The sequence below is a fragment of the Camelus dromedarius genome, chromosome 17 (assembly GCF_036321535.1).
Source record: "Camelus dromedarius isolate mCamDro1 chromosome 17, mCamDro1.pat, whole genome shotgun sequence".
In the NCBI taxonomy this organism is placed as follows: Eukaryota; Metazoa; Chordata; class Mammalia; order Artiodactyla; family Camelidae; genus Camelus; species Camelus dromedarius.
In genome coordinates, this window is record NC_087452.1 from 40,871,192 (window position 1) to 40,883,617 (window position 12,426).

The 12,426-nt window shown below is 38.9% G+C and overlaps 1 protein-coding gene across 2 annotated transcripts in view; it reads right to left on the bottom strand.

Annotated features, from left to right (window-relative positions):
* Positions 1-12,426, bottom strand: part of WDR48 (WD repeat domain 48) — a 38,331-nt gene that overhangs the window by 8,201 nt on the left and 17,704 nt on the right. For both annotated transcript variants that reach the window (XM_010974811.3, XM_031469997.2), the window contains exons 8-14: positions 9,854-10,078; positions 8,106-8,180; positions 7,113-7,215; positions 6,177-6,274; positions 4,955-5,062; positions 4,546-4,642; positions 1,826-1,921 (exon numbers count right to left, since the gene is read on the bottom strand). In XM_010974811.3, the coding sequence (XP_010973113.1) occupies positions 1,826-1,921; positions 4,546-4,642; positions 4,955-5,062; positions 6,177-6,274; positions 7,113-7,215; positions 8,106-8,180; positions 9,854-10,078 (802 nt within the window). The remainder of the gene's footprint in view (positions 1-1,825; positions 1,922-4,545; positions 4,643-4,954; positions 5,063-6,176; positions 6,275-7,112; positions 7,216-8,105; positions 8,181-9,853; positions 10,079-12,426) is intronic.

The window sequence follows — 12,426 nt, forward strand, 5'->3', positions numbered from 1 at the left end:
GGGGCGGTCGGTGGGGGGAGTTGCATCAAATACCAAGCTCAGAAAAGTTTCTTGTGCCAGAAAAAAAAAATTGTGTTTACTGGCAGCCATAACTAATGGCAGAGGTGTCAGTAAAAAATAAAAATCTCAAAGCAGTCATTATCTCATTTTTACTGTTCTGTAGATTTCATTCCACTCTGCTGCCTTTGTAATCTCGTGAACCAAGTGCAGGGGACCCCCCAACTCAAGCACCAATTTGTTCACATTTCCCTAATGAATCTGGAAACAACCTCACTGTCTGAAATCCCTCCTACAGCACTCTCAGAACCTCTCTCATAGCACCAACCCTCTCATCTCAATGCTTGATGTAAGCGGCCCTTTGCCCAACTGGAAAGCCAGTCTCTGAAGGATGGGGTCCTTGCCCATTTATCTTTTTTACCCCCACCTGCAACTCACTACAGGACTCTGAATACTTGAGCAGCTCATCAAGTACAATCTAAGCAACTCTTGAGTATCCACTGAGTACGGGGCAGGAGTAGCAGATTACTGGACAGGTACGGCATGTGGTGTCCTGAACTCTGCCTGGGATCTTGGGTGGGCCCTGCCCTGCCTTTACTACGGCAGTTTGATTTTAAGGATGATTTGGGGTTTCCCGTGACTTCTTCCTTATTCCCTGAACCAAAGCCTGGATCCAAGAGGTGCTGTTTTTTGATTATTTAATCTATTGGCTACTTGGGCCTCTGAGGGCACCCTGTCATGTTACAGATGGAGAAAAACAAACCAAGAACAGGAAATGACATGCCCATAGCTATACAGCTGATAAATGGCAGAGCCCATACCAGAATCTAGCCCTCTCAATCCTCTGTGAAGAGACCTTACCATTGAGTTTCTCTGGCTCACAGTCTGCAGTACAATTCTGAAGGGAAATGAGGTGGGCCAGGTGACATAAAAGAAAAGCCATCACGGGAGGGGTCAGTGTTCTCTCTCTGAGATCAGGAGACTGGCTTTCAAAGAGCCATGTCATCCTTGCAAAAGAGATTTCAACTACAAAAATCATTATGGATGAATCAGTCAGCCAGAACAAAGTCTCTGGCAGGAGGTCCTTGTCACTGTCACAGGTGGGCAATCAATCTTCAGCAGAATAAGTCCTCGGTGGGTGGGACTCAAGGACTCTTCAACCAGCTGTAGGTAACATATGACTTCTGAACTTTTAAGTTTTTTTCCCCCCCGTTCTTTAATCAAACTGAGCCAAACTCATACGTTCAAAATTCTCCTCTGCTGCCCAGAGAAAGGTACTGCCACTGCCTGTGGTACACACAGCTTTTGAATGTCCTCAATGACATGAATTCTTTATACATACTCATTTACCTACCCTGACAATTCTGAGTTGGGGATCTGATTTTTTGAAACATTCAGAGCCAACATCAGGTAGATTATAGAGTAGGTGATATCTACATTTCAGGCCAATGTGAAGTATGACCACACAAGGACAAATCTGGCTTTCTGATGCAGCTCGTTAGCTAGCCTGGAGGTAAATCCAGCAGGTCCACCTTTGGAATAAGCTGGCTAAGCTGCCTTCTTCTAAGGACAAAGGTCATCTGAATACATAAGGTTTATTCTATACGTCCTGTGTAGTCTCACTAATTAAAAGCTCTCTTGGAATCTCAGTCAAGACTGGATGTATGTTCTTACTTTAGGAAGGGAGGGCTTAATAAACTGGAAACACCACAAATACTGTGTCACACTTTAGCAAATGCTTAAAAATTTTTTAAACATTCTCAGGATAATAATAAACATTACTTCTAAGTAATTTTTAAATCAATTATTGTGATATAAAAACACGAACCATGGTTTACTTCATTTTCTTCTTCGTCCATTGGATTCACATGTGTTCTAGGCCAATATTCTAGAAGTGCCTGGAGTAGAAGTCCACCTAAGTTCACTGCAAAAGAGTTATTAAAAAAAGGAAAGGAATGGAAAAAAGAATTATTAGCTTTAACCTAAAAATAGAGGGAAAGAAATAAAAATTAAAAGTTTCCACATACTCTTTTTTGCGGGGGTGTAATTAGGTTTATTTATTTATTTATTTTACTGGAGGTACTAGGGATTGAACCCAGGACCTCGTGCATGCTAAGCATGCTCTCTACCACTTAAGCTATACCATCCCTCTAAAAGTTTCACGTATTCTGATGTTACGTTCTTAACCCAATGCCAATGATGTTTAAAAGACTTCAGAGATTTTATGTTTATTAAATTTTATCTTAGAATGTTTAAAGCAGTGATAACATGGAGCAAACATATATTCCATTTGGTTGTTCAGATGTAGTCATTATTTAAAAATGAACAAACAAAAATAGCAATTATATTCTTTAAAGAGCTATTTCCATATAAAGCCACTAAACTACATTTATATACATCAGGTATTTCTACATGCTACATTCTTAGAATACAGATCAAAGACATAATTGACAAAATAAAGTAGACTCTTAAGAAGACAAGTCTCTTCTCACTGCACACAAAAATTAACTCAACATGAATTAAAGACTTGGATGTAAGACCCGAAACCACAAAACTCCTAGAAGAAAATGTGGATGGTAAGCTTGCTGACATTAGTCTTGACAATGGTTTTTTTGGATCTTAAACCAAAGGCAAAAGCAATGAAGGCAAAAATAAACAAGGAGGACTACATCAAACTAAAAAGCTTCTGCACAGCAAAGGAAATCATCAAGAAAATGAAAAGGCAGCTTACTGAATGGGAGAAAATATTTGCAAATCATTTATCTAAGAAGGGTTATAATATCCAAAATATATAAAGAACTCCTACAACTCAATAGCAAAAAACTTACAAATCCAATTAAAAAACAGGCAGAAGATCTGAATAGACATTTTTCCAAAGAAGACAAACAGATAGATAGCCAACAGGTACATGAAAAGATGCTCAACATCACTAATCACCAGGGAAACGCAAATCAAAACCACAATGAGATATTCCCTCACACCTGTTAGAATGGCTTTTATCAAAGAGGTAAGAAATAACGAATGTTGGAGAGTATGTGGAGAAAAGGGAATCTGTTGCACTGTTGATGGGAATGTAAACTGGTGCAGCCACTGTGGAAAACAGTATGGTGGTTCCTCAAAAATAAAACTATCATATAATCTAGTAATTCCACTTCTGAGTATTTATCTAAAGAAAATGAGAACACTAATTCAAAATACTATATACACCTCCATGTTCACTGCAGCATAATTTATAATAACCAAGATATTAGAAACAACCTTATTGTCTACTGATGGATGAATGGATAAAGAAAATGTCACACACAGAGAGAAATATTATTCACTTATAAAAAAGAATGAAGTCTTGCCATGTGTGACAGTAGGGATGAACCTTAAAGGTACTATGTTAAGTGAAATAAGTCGACGTTAGAAAGACAAGTATCATATGATCTCACTTATATGTGGAATCTAAAAGCAAAAAAAGCAAAAAAAAAAACCCCAGAAAAACTCAAGCTCATAGATATAGAGACCAGATTGATGTCTGCCAGAGATGGGGCCTAGGGTGATAGGCAAAATGCGTGAAGGGGGTCAAAAGGTACAAACTTTCAGTTATAAAATAGATAAGTCAGGGGGATGTAATATACAGCATGGGTGACCATAGTTAATAACACTATATTGCATATTTGAAAGTTGCTAAGAGAGTAAATCATAAAAATTCTCATCAAGAAAAAAAAATTTTCCTAACTATATATGGTAATGAATGCTAACTAGACTTACTGTAGTGATTATTTTGCAATATATACAAATACTGAATCATTATGTTGTACATCTGAAACTAGCACATATCAATTACACTTCAATACATTTTTTTTTAAATTGGGGAAACTATTTTCCAGCTTCACTTTTCTTAACTGAACAGATTTCCAGAGTGGTTTAAGGGTAGAAAGTTTGCTGCATATTTAATTGTTAAAGGTAAATCACGATTGTGAGAAAAATAAAGATCCCCAAAACATTTAAAATGGAATAGTATTTTCCATTTCCATATGAGAGAATATATGGATTTCTTTCCCCACCCCACCCCCAACTATGACTCCAAGTATGGCCACTTGAGCTCTATGTGGAACCCTTAGGCTCCAACATCCAGGTAGAGAAACACTAAAAGAGAGAGAGAAACACTAAAAGAGAGAGAGAAACACAAAGTGATGGCCCGCACAAGATTTACTAAATAACCGTGGCAAATTTTAATTATGTACAAGGACACAGTTAAGTGAAGAGAAAAGAGACCCAGACTCTATTTCTTTGCATTTTTCCATAAACCATATACGTATAGAGAGGAGCACTGGGGAAGAAGGAAACAGTTGAGGGGTTGGCTCTCTGTAGGCTGGAGGAAGCAGAATTAGGACTACTTCCCTTTTTCTGTCTTCAGAGAATATATAGATTTCTTGAAAAATGATTTTTTTAAACCCCAAATATTATTTAAAAAAAAAAAAGATGAACACATAGCAAAAAAACAGCAAAGATACACCTTCTGTTTTGGAAGGAGGAAGTGAAGGAAGGACACAAACTCACACTTTGGATCTGAGCCATCGGGGCTGCTGAAGCCAGCATCTTTTGCAGAAACCCAAGCAGCAAAACAGTCACTCTCATCCAAAGTAATTGTCAACATCTATCAAGAGAAAAAATTGTTAGTGGCATTCCATTTGAATACATTCTTGAAATAAGTCTCTAAACCCCCCCTTATTTATTTGTACTATTTGACTGAAGTGCGAAGCCACAGATTCAGAACCAAAATGTGTTTCATGTGATTCAATGCAACTACAATTTAATATATTGGGATACAAAGAGGCATTAAAACTGCATAAGATTTTTTTCCTTTCACACCTAAATGTAGGTCTGTGTAACTATTAATACTTGATTATGAGCTATATTAGAAATTTTCAACTATCCCAAACTGCACAAGTATCAATTGCTAACTTACCCCAGTTTTTAAGTCTACTGAGAACCAATTTGGTACGTATACCATCTTAAATCTTTTCTTAATTTCATCTTCAAAATCCACTTTACCCAGATCTTCAACTTTACATGCCTGTACATCAAAAAGAAAGTAAGATAATTATCAATATTAAGTGGTCTACTGATTTGATTCTGACTTAGCTACTCAAAATTTTATAGATCTGTCTAAATAATATGGACTCTAAAATACATTTTAAGAAGAATGTGGTCAAATATTTTTATCTTAAAGCATTTACCCTCAAATAACTACCTCCTATTAAAGTTTTAAATTAAACACAAAATGTTCTTTTTTTGGAAACTGTAATTTTGCTGAAATTGATATACCACATGTATCTGGAAGCAAAAAAATCTTCAAGGAATAAATAACAATTTCTAAGCACTTTAAGAGAATTGTGACGCTACCTTCAGACAACAGCTATAACATAGGCAGCAATTTTAAGTTTCTCTTTCTTGACCATTGTAATCTTTCTTATTCATTCCCTAAATATGTATGCTTCCCAAAAGTATGCCATGAACTTTTCTTGGTGCCACAGAACATTTCCAATCCCAGTACATCTCAATCTTGAACTGTATCACAGAATGCTCCCTCCACCTCTTCATCCTAACAGCAACCTGGCTCTTTCCTGATGGTCCTACCTCGTTAGTCATCTTCTCAAAGGGTGACTTTGTATACTTATTCTTCCTTCATCCCCCAAATATCTGGCAACGTCTAGAGACGTTTTTGGTTGTCACAAATTAAGTGGGAGGCGGGGATGAAGGTGGTTACTTGTATCTACGGGGTACAGGCTAAGCGATGTTCCTAAACATTCTACAATGCACAGAACAAACCCCGCTCCCCTCTCCTACCCACAACAAGGACTTATCAGGCCTAAAATGTCAATAGTGTCAAGGATGACAAACTCCGACATATTCATTTTAAGGGAAGGCAGCATAACACAGTTTTATAATACACTAAATAGAGAACATGGTTCCATTCAAATTATAGGTAACTAAAAAGATAAACCAAGTTCTCATCTAATATTCACATAAAAAAGTATCCACCCCAAAATTAGGCTGCAATTAAATCTTTATATATTTACTATCCTGGTTATTATACACACACACATATACAACACACACAAATTACAATAAAAAATAAAGGGATATATAATCCAGTAACCTATATTTAATTACAAAAAGATACTCACCTTCAATACATCCCAATATGCCACATTATTATTGGTGTCTTTGGTTAATATATGCCTCTTATCATTAAGAATGTGACACTGAATAATACTAGCACCCCCTAAAAAAAAAAATCCACACAATTAGCAAACCAATCCTACACTTAACATTAGTGCAGTACTGTGAATTTAACTGGCATGTAACAGAATGTAAACCATACTAGCCTCCAGAAAGAAGGTAAATCAGAAGACTATATAATTATATCTAAGTTATATATATATAAAATAATAATATATATTTTTATATATATATAAAAATTTAATATATATAAAAATTATGTCTAAGGCAATTGACTCTTTACTTCAAGGGACTACAAGTAGAAAATTGTTAAGGGCAAACAGTTTTATCCACTGAAAAAAGTCCAAATGATGACAGGAAATCTCTGAATTAGTCCCATCTCTTACCAGTTTTTGCTTTCTATCTTCCTTCTCTTTTTTCCTTCTCATTTATGTCTACTAAATGGACATCCTGTCCTAAATGCACTGACATCTAACTACAGATAAATGTGTCATTCAATACTCTAATTCCAGACTGTGACATTGAAGTCAGAGCTGCCACTCCCAGTTGTAACGTGCAGAATTCTAGGACCAGATCTGACCCTTTCTCGTTGTGCCAAAAGACAACATCAAACTTTACACCTTTTACAAAGACTTTTACCAAGACCATGATTATCCTAATGCTGGGCAAAAAGGTTAACTCAAGAAAGCTCAACTTTTAAAGTCACTAAAAAGCATTAAAATTTTTTTTCTTCTATTAAAAATATACCAATATACTATTAGTCTTTTGTTGACATCAGAATTACACTTAAAAGAAGGTCATCTCCTTTATTTTTGTCAGTCTCTTAGTAACTATAATTAACCTCGATAAAAGGTACAATCCCTCCCAATACCCTTACTTACCTTTAATAACCTGGTCAGACTGTGTACAAAGGGGTGTTATAGGATTTGTACAGTCGTTGTCATAATCTCCAGAGGCTCTAAAATTATGAATTCCCTTCAATATCTAAAGGAATAAAATTAATTATTTAATCATTATATACTTTATAAGCTTTGCCAATTTGTTCAAAGTGGCAAGAAAAACAAAGAACAAATGAGAAAAACCCAACAATAACAACATTAATCAAAAAAATAGTCACAAAGTACAACTATCTACCGTGATTGAAAAAATATAAAAAAATATTAAAAAGGGAATATTGTCTTTTTGGAGAGAACACTAGGCATTCTTTCAGGTAAAGCTATATTTATCTCAAACTGGCACAATGAAATTTAGAGAGGATATATAGCTTTTCTTTTAATTACAGGTACAGAGAAAGACAACCTGATTGGTATATAAACAGAAATGAATGCAAACACTTTCTCTTCTGCTTTTCATAAGAAGTCTGTTAAGCAAGAAAATGTAAAATCTTTAAGATTTAAAAATTAATAGTACTTTTGATGACTTCTCTCTATTTCTATCCCTGTTCTTTATGCTACGAAGAAAAAGGAAATGAATTTGAAAAAACAATTTTCTGCTTTCTCTTATGTTTAGAAAAACAGAATCCTAATGAGTCTCCCTGCCGTGCTGGTACTCGGCCTGCCTCTTTTCAAATGCAGCTTCGTGAGGTCAGAAGCTGTACTAGTCTTCGCTGGCTTTATCAAGGAACAGTGCCTATTGTGAGCACATCAAACGTATATCTTGGCTCCTGACAAAGAAGTCAGAAGCTGCATTTTGACTAAGACCTTAATTTTTGTACAATTCTTAGGATTATACCTGCATTCGCTGGGGCTTTTAGATCTTTGCCACAGCCCAAAACCATGCTGAAAGTCAGGCTTATACTGAGCATTTGCCACTGGTACCTAGCAGGCCTGTCATAACAAACCATGTTTAAAATCCTCTGCTAGTGGTTCACTTACCCATTTATTTACTGTAGACTTCGTTGTTGCAACCCAGATTGCAGGAGGGGGATCAGCTGATCTATCAAGCTCCATCTGAAACAAACCACAAAAATACTGCTTTGTGGAATATTCGCTCTTTGACATTTGTGTGTTGACTATACCATGGCATGTGTTAACAGCCAGGGATGCACAGAAAAATGAGAGTCTCTTTGCTAAAGGAACTCATAGCCATATAAACGTGTAATAGAGGTGACTTTTACCAAAGACAGTAGCTTAGAGTTTTAAGAGTGGTTAATTTAAGGGTTCTAAATGGGTACAGTGAAAAGGATGACTTACCATAACTTTTTGGCTTTGCCATCCTTTTGTTTTGTTTTTATGCTTTTAGTAACAAGGAAATATGTTTCTTTTTTCTTTGAAAATGTTTGTAGCAAAAAAGAAAGAAAGAAAAAAACCCCCTCAAAACCCAAAACCATTCTAACAATAAAGCAAAAGTAAAAAGTACCAATAAAATTCACCCCCCCCACCTTGTCTCAGGAACACAACTGCACCCTGTAGACAGTTTATTATGTCCTCCTGTATTTTTAATATACTATCAATATAAAATATACATATACCCATGTATATATCACACAGATGGAATCACTCTGCACTTGCCCACCATTCCTCCTGCAACAGGAAACTGCAGGTTTGGAGACATGGGGACAGGGCTGAACCACTGGCAAGAAGGAATCCTCTTCAGTTCAAAGGGATGTTCCTTGTAACATGGTTATGTCTACGCTAAATTCTTCTAGTCTTTTTCTCCACAACCAAGAGATCCTGGCAGCTGCAGGAGTCAAGACACAGTGTTTCTCCGCCACACTTATCTCTCCCCACCAGCGTGCTTCCTGCACACATGCTGTGTCTGTGTGACTGCAGCTTCAACTCTCCTGTTTCTCTAAAGGATTATTGCTTGCGTCTATTAGGTTGTGTCATCTCTTTTAAATAACTTACTTGGCCAAGTTTATGTGAGCTCTTAGACCACAGGCATCCTCTCAATGCCTCATTTGACCTCCACTCCCCTTTAGCCCTTCCTTCTACACTGTGGTCTGGGTTTCAGATGTCACTTAGTTTCGTAGATGATGGGTATCTGCAGTTGTTTCTTGCTTTCCTTGTTTTCAGATGATTTCTGAGAAGAGTGAATACCGCTGTCTTCATGCCTCCATTTTAAATCTGGAAATCTCCTCACTGTTGTTTTAATGTACAGTTCTGTGGATATCAGTGAGACTGAACATCTCGTCAGATGATGACTGGCCAAGTTTTAGTCTAGGCTTCATTTTTAGGAAGTGTCAACATGGATGGCTTCTCAAGTACCCTTTTACCCACCTCCCAGGACTACTGTGAGGCAGCAGTGGTTTGGAATATGAACCAGCTCGTTCTCCCTTCTTCAGGAGCAGTCCTTCACATCCTCTTGAGGCAGTGGACACATTTCTGCTTTGCTGTCTGCTCACAGACACCTGAACTCCTCACACTCCTGCTCTAAGGCCAGGTTAGAAGAGCCAGGGAGCTCAGGAACACTGTGGGGCCACCTCACTAGGATTTGCCAGTGGGGGAGCCATCCATCCCTGATGTACCCAAGAAGTCAACATTTCTTCTACAGGTGACTAATAATTATGTTAAAGTATCTCTCTTACAACCCCACAGTTGACTTGTGTTTTTAATATTGATTTAGCTGTATTTGGCTAGCACATGTAACAATCTTAATTGTAAAACTAAAATATATGACATACCTTGAGAACTGGTGCTTTTTCTTCACAAATCAGCACCCGAATGTCAGGGTTTCTTAGGTCTGTACAATAAATCTTCCTGTCCCTTCCTCCAGAGTAAACGTGTGTGAAGGCGTCATTGACCTGCAGAGCCCAAACACCTTCGTCATGGACTCGGTACGTTGCTATACATCTCTGCTGGCCAAGGGACCAAAGGCGAATTGTCCCATCAGAACTGCCAGAAAGGCACTGGGAACAAAGAAAGCTAAGGTTAGAAACCTGCCCAGAAGTTCCTGCTTTCTTGTGTTTTGCACTTGGCTTCTCTCTTGACTCCATGTCGTCAACACAGCTCTAACAACCTGTACTCCTGCCTCCGATAAAGATTTCTGACAAGCATGTACCACAGACTGAAATGACCAAAGGCAACAGCGTAGGCTCAAGGAGGGGAAACCTCTGAGCCAACCTCCTTTATGCTCTGTATCTGGCCACCAGCAGCATCAGCATCCCTTGGGAACATTTTAAAAATGTAAATTCCTGGGTTCCATTCCAGACCTATTGAGGCAGAAACTCTGGCAGGGGTCCAGCAATCTGTGGAGATTCTGACACTCTCTCCAGGTATGCCAAGTCTGACAGGCAGTGCACTAGACCACAAACCTTCTGGAGCTCTGAGTCACAACTCTGTCTCATTCCCTCCCTCACGGCTCTGGATTCCTGATGGCCTGCCAGGTCTCTTAGGTTACTGACAAAAGCCAAAAGCAAAATCCAGGCTTACCACTCACTCTCTGTGACCTTGAGTACTTCCCTTATAAGCCTCAAGTTCAACATCCATTAGTACAAAGCGTGGACCCTCAGCATTCAGAGTTAACCCTGACAATTTTGACAGCTTCTACAGGCTCAGCAGCGTTAACTACATGGAAGTCTCCGGCTCACAGTCAGGACTGAGCACACTGTGAGTCTGACAGAGACAGACGGAATCCGCCACCCCACATTCACATTCAGCATACCTGGTGTTCCCTACCAGTTACTCTGGTGACTTGAAGAAGAGGACAAAAACTTATTTCTTTGGGGAAAACATGGCCCCGAGGAGAAAGCAACTGCTGGTGTTGGCATATGAAATTAAGTGGGCAAAGATTTTCAAAGGAGAGAAGACAGTTGAGGGGTTTGGAGATCTGGACAGTGTTTGAACAGATGAGGCCTTCAGGAATATTAAGGATTTACTGGCCTGCTCTGTGACTTGAAGGTGCCTTCAAAACTCTGGCCATGTTTAATTAAACAAACACTTACTAACAGACTCCACCACAAGCTGTCAGGATCATCAGTGTTTTAATCACCTATTACAACTAGTTCACAAGAGAACCAAGAGACTAACCAATGAAGAATCTGTCAGGAGTAAGGTCACAATCAGATCTTCATCATGTGTGCAGGAGCACTGTGGCAGGCTGATGGGGAGAAGGCAGGAGCTCTCCATTCCAGGAAGAGATGCTACTCTGTGGTGGCAAAGCTATGAGTAAAGCTATGCTCACTCAGACCCTAGACCATGTAGCTACAGGGAGTAGGGTCTGAGAACTTTAGAACAAGGAAGGCAAAGATGATGGGCTGGAAGTCCTCACAGCCTGGGTGACTTGCAACAATACAGAGCTAAGTCCCAAACCCAGAATACATAGCTGAAAGTGGATGAAGAAACACAGAGTATATCAGAGTTCTGTATCAATATTGATACAGAACACAAAATAACCTTTGATGGTAGTCAGTATTCTAAGACTGCTAAAAATCAGGCCCACAAATAGATGGTAATCACTTTTAAAACATAATGTTGGCGAACATCTTCGCAGCATTTGGTAGTATAGTTGAAGTATGTGTCTATTTTATAGGCTTTCTAGTGCCTGATATTCTGTAGGAGCTAGAGGAATCATCAAAACATTTCCCACCCCCTCCACCCTTCCACTGGATAAACGTGAAGACCCCTTCATTATGGGGTGGCTTTTGGGACTAAGACAGAATGCCCTAAAAGGTTCTGCTAAGTCATATGTAGGGGAACAGACTCTACAGCCTGATCAGGTGCTCTGTGTTTCTGCCAACAGAGATGAGTGGTACCAGGGTATTGGGGCCAGGATGCTGTCAATGTACACAAAGTGTTTGGGATGGTCACTCATACACGACTGTAAATGCCAATAGTGAGCAGCCCAGTGGGCAAATCAGGGGCAAGGAGTGGCCTAATGCTTAGAGACCCCCAGACCCAAAGCTAGGATCAGCAGGACTTGTCCCACCAAGGAAAATATTGTGAGTGACACACAAGGACGTGACTGACTCAGGGCAAGATGGTAGGTTGCTCCAGCTCCTCTAGCAACAGCCCAAGCAGGTACTGGCTCAGCCCGGTAAAGCTGGCACCAAGCAAAACAACTACAACGGTGACAGACCTCAAAGAGTAGGATTTGCTAAGTATCTTACTACGACAAAGGAAGTGAGGCAATAGGCTGACACCCATGGGATTCACTGGCCTATTATACGTATCTGATCACAAGTCAGATACGATGCCATCAGAGACCCTACATGAGAAGCTTGCAGGCAACTCTGCAGGATGCAATATATACTCTGGC